The sequence below is a fragment of the Crassostrea angulata genome, chromosome 6 (assembly GCF_025612915.1).
Source record: "Crassostrea angulata isolate pt1a10 chromosome 6, ASM2561291v2, whole genome shotgun sequence".
In the NCBI taxonomy this organism is placed as follows: Eukaryota; Metazoa; Mollusca; class Bivalvia; order Ostreida; family Ostreidae; genus Magallana; species Magallana angulata.
Genome location: NC_069116.1, coordinates 56,523,958 through 56,528,448, shown reverse-complemented (window position 1 = coordinate 56,528,448; position 4,491 = coordinate 56,523,958). Strand labels below are relative to the sequence as shown.

Here is a 4,491-nt window from a genome sequence, read left to right as displayed (position 1 = left end):
GTGGTCAATTTCTCGATTTGAAATTTCTAAATAAACACTTTTAGCATAAGGCCTGGGTGGGCGTAGAGATAAAGAGAGTCGGTGCTTTGGTTGCGTTTTACATTCTGATTGGTCGCCGCGCTCGACAACGCGTGAAGGTACGCCTAACTGACAGGCCAAAAGCCAACAGGGAAAAAAGCTACTCTACAAATATTTATGGGCTTTGGCATTTATTTTAGCATCGAAAGTCAACGTGCTTTATGAAAACAATTAGATAGAACAATATATGTTATCAACTGGCTGGATAAACAGGGATTTAAGAATGTTTCTCCGGCGGCTAGCCGTTCAGTGAGGATCCGACCTCGCGAGCTGGAGGATGAGGCGCTGAATTAGTGGTTCTTACACACGCAATATCTAGAAAATTACGAAGTTAAGAAAATATCTGTTTTATTTTACTACAAGTATGTCCTCTTCTAACGATCTTGTTCGTGCCCACCAGATGGCAATGGTTGGAAATCCTTCCGCCGGGATTTATCCTCAGTACGGAAATCTTGGACCCGGAATGTCTCCGATTCCTTATCCCGCGGGACTGTACTGTCCCTCCCTGGATTTTAACCGAGCCTATGCCCTAAGGATGATCGAGGAGATGCAAAGGAGAGACCAGCCTCAGAAACCTCCTTACTCCTACATCGCCTTAATCGCCATGGCCATCAAAAATGCTCCGGACCGAAAGATCACCCTAAACGGAATCTACCAATTCATCATGGAAAGGTTTCCTTATTACCACGACAATAAGCAGGGCTGGCAGAACTCTATCCGCCATAATTTGAGCCTCAATGACTGTTTTGTTAAAGTAGCTAGAGAGAAAGGAAAGCCCGGGAAAGGGAACTACTGGACGCTGGACCCAAACTGTGAGGAGATGTTTGAGAACGGAAACTACCGTCGCCGCAAGAGGAGGGTGAAGGGTTCCAGCAAGGAAGACTGCGACCAGATCGAGGGTGGATCCGAAACGGAGGCTCTGTCCGACTCGGAGGAACACCCAGATGTAGAGTTGGGTGGTTTGGACGAAAACGACAGCGGGATAAACGTCGCCTGCTCCGACGAGGAGAATTCTAAAGACGGAACCGAGAACCGATTGAGTGGGGAGGGGAATCCGTCCAGTTCGTCGGAAATTCCGGCAATCCGAAAAAGACTTTTCACCATCGATAGTTTGATTGGAGACGACTCTCCTGCACATTTCCAGTCGCAGACGACCGCCGGAAAACGTAAGCTGGACAGCTACGACAACGAGCCAAATGAGAAAAAGAAAAAATATGACATTTTTGACAAAATACCCAGCCCTCCCCCAAAAATCATCGACTTGAAAGGACAATCTCCGACTTCTTTTCAAATTTCTCTTGCGTCGGGTCTCTACGGTAACAGTTTTCTTCGAAACCCTCCCCATGGGTTGTCGCCGCCCCTTGGGGCTTACCCCGGATACCCACCTTTTGGCGGGTTTTCCTTACCCATCAGTAACCCACAGGAACTGTTGCTGAGAGCCCAAGGATTGGGACATTTCCTAAACGCCGGGACCAGCGACCGGGAATGGACATCACGGAACTCTCCCGTCGGACTCCGATGACAGTGAAGAACTTTTGGACTTTAGAACTTCGTGCCTTGTGTAATTTTGATTTATGTCTGAATGGACGTTTGTTGTACTCGGAGGCCGTGTTTTTTATTTTTTATATTCAGTGTCACAGATTCCAGTATTGTTTATATTGCTGCACTAAGCCGTCAATTCTTTCAACACTTCTGCTGATGTATTTGACAACGAGAACGGACCTTAATTGTGAAATATTGCTCTTTTTGGATGAATGATATTTTAATGACGAAACCCCACGAGTGAAACAGACAGTGTAGATAAAAACTGTACTCCAAAAATATTTGTTTTATTCGCGATTCGTGGTGTCACCAGTGACCAGATGTTAGATGGCTTATTTTTCATTGTTAAGCAATAATTGTTAATTATTTGTACATTTTATTGAATTGTAAAAATAAATATAGTACTCTATGCTCATATAAACAACTATCATTTGTTGTGTATTTTTAGACAACACATAACAAATTAATTATTTTCAGAAAAAAATTAATTTATCTTCTAAATTTGTGATTTAAAAAAACGAGCAAATGCAATATAAAATAGAGCTATATTAATAAAAATATTAAACAGACTTTTCATGTTCGTAGAAAAAACTTTACTATTTCTAAATTTAATCTCTGAAAAAGAAGCCTTGTAATTTTGCAAAGTTGCTTCAAGTATTTTATTTTTATATTATGATATGTTGATTAAGTAAAAGAGATGGGTTTCCTACAGGATATGACATCCGTAATGCGTGCTCCCAGATACGTAATCAAAGGCTCTAGATTATTTACAAAAGAAATATGAGCGTTTTCTGGGAGTTCTGACTAGCTTCGGGATTTTTTCTGCTATGCTGTGTGATCATTAGCATGGAGTAAATATTTATAATGACATTGGGAGAACCACCTAGTAGATGAAGATGATAGCCGCGATGATCTATCGCTCCAGTAGAAGTTATCAGGTCCTGTAGTATGTCGTCAATATCAGTCGGGAATAATCCTCGTATATTTCAAAATTGTTTATTGAAAAATCTGGAAAGCTCTTTGCATATTGCGCTGAGACGAGAAAGATTATATTGTATATTTCTGCGATTAGATGGTTTTTTTTTTTAAAATTGTCATGAATTAGAAAATAGATAAAGGAATTAGAGATGTACAGTAGATATAAATTTTTAGAATTGATATATGATTTTAAAATAATAGTTTAATGTCAAATGTTAGACGAGGAATTTACTTTATAAACCACCGAAAATCATCAGCCATTGTAATGTGGAAATGGGTTTTCTAAATAATTTCTTTGTTTTAAAAACATATTAATTAACAAACTCATGAAAATGAAGAACGGTTAAAATTAATGTTGTTTCTCTAGACATTTTAATTTTACAAATATAAATAAACATATATCATCCGCAATAAAGTCAAAGTTCTTCTTTTTCTCTCCTAATATTTGTAATTTAAAATTATACAATATACCTTCAGAACATTTATTTAATTTCCACAGAAATGTCTTGTCATATCGAATTTTTCAAAATTTGACGATGGGGGTAATAATACACACCGTTGGGTGTGCATATACACATTCTTTTCTCAAATATTTATAAAGTCAAATTTCAATATTTTTCTAATTAAATTTGGACACTGGACTAGTCTTTTTTATCGGTAAATAACTAATGCCAAGTAATCGCCGGTGTTTGCATTCTCCTGTAGACATAACGAAAGCCTTATGTACAACTGCGGATATACTTGCACGACTTCGATTTAAAAAAAAAAAGAGTTGGTTGCATATGAATTGCAACATCATAGCTTGAAATACTGCTGGATCTAATACATGTTTATAATAGAATCTCTTTCTTTCATAGTATAAACTTAGATAAAAATCTAGATGAAACTGTCAACTTAAATATCATTATGAAAAAAAATCAAAGACAAACTGCCAAATATCTCAATTTGATTTATTCAGTTAGACAAAATTATCTGTACAAATCAAAGTAAACTCATGCGTTCAATCTACTGTATATACTATATGTATATTCAAGATTTCAAAGTGACATATAGGTCCAATGGGCCGGGTGTAATTCGATAATGTATAATATTGTATTGTACTATACTCATGACATACACATGTCACTATAATAAAAATATTTACTTACTTACTTACTGTTAAAATTCTTCATCAAAAAGAATGATTTTTCGAATAATAACAGATATACCGGTTCATATGTAAATGTAAGAATACGAGGTTTGACTTAATGTTACTGCAGACTTTTTATTCTGCAGTTTAAAAAATATTGCAGCTTAGACACAAGGAATTGCATGTATGAAGGGCAAAAAATGTATAGTTAGCAAAATAAAGATATCAAAATTATTCTGTAAAGTGACTTTTTGTACAACAACAAAAAACATGAGATAGAGTATGCTTGCTACAGGTTGAGATGAGATAGAGTATGCTTGCTCAAGAGACTAGAGGGGACAAATTAAACATTGAAACTTTGCCAGTACCGACATCACTGTCTGAAGCTACCCTGTCATAGAGAGCTGGTCTGCTTTAAAACATTGAAAACTTACGACTTGCAACAAAATTAATGCTTTTTATTCAGCATTTACATTTGTACCAGATGTTTCAACTTTATACCAGTAATATATTCATATATACGGTCATCGAAATACATGTAGTTTTGAAATAAATTGTTTCGCCTAAATTTTGCATCATTCCAGGAATTTGCAACTTTGTTGCAAGTTCTTGTGTAAAATGCACCCCAGATACATAAGTATTCTTATAATTGTAGTTAGGTGATATAACTATGAATGTTCTTTATTTTAATATTTGTTGTTTTCTTTTTATTGCGATATTCAAAATTTTAAAAAGATGACAATTTATTTTCAATGTTCATTTTC

General features: G+C 36.2%; 1 protein-coding gene across 1 annotated transcript; it reads left to right on the top strand.

Moving 5' to 3' along the window:
* Positions 1-205: 205 nt before the first annotated feature.
* LOC128190609 (forkhead box protein C1-like) lies at positions 206-3,745 on the top strand. The gene has a single exon (XM_052862726.1). It carries the CDS (start codon positions 443-445, stop codon positions 1,598-1,600), a length of 1,158 nt encoding a protein of 385 aa, XP_052718686.1. The 5' UTR covers positions 206-442; the 3' UTR covers positions 1,601-3,745.
* The last annotated feature ends 746 nt before the right edge of the window (positions 3,746-4,491 follow it).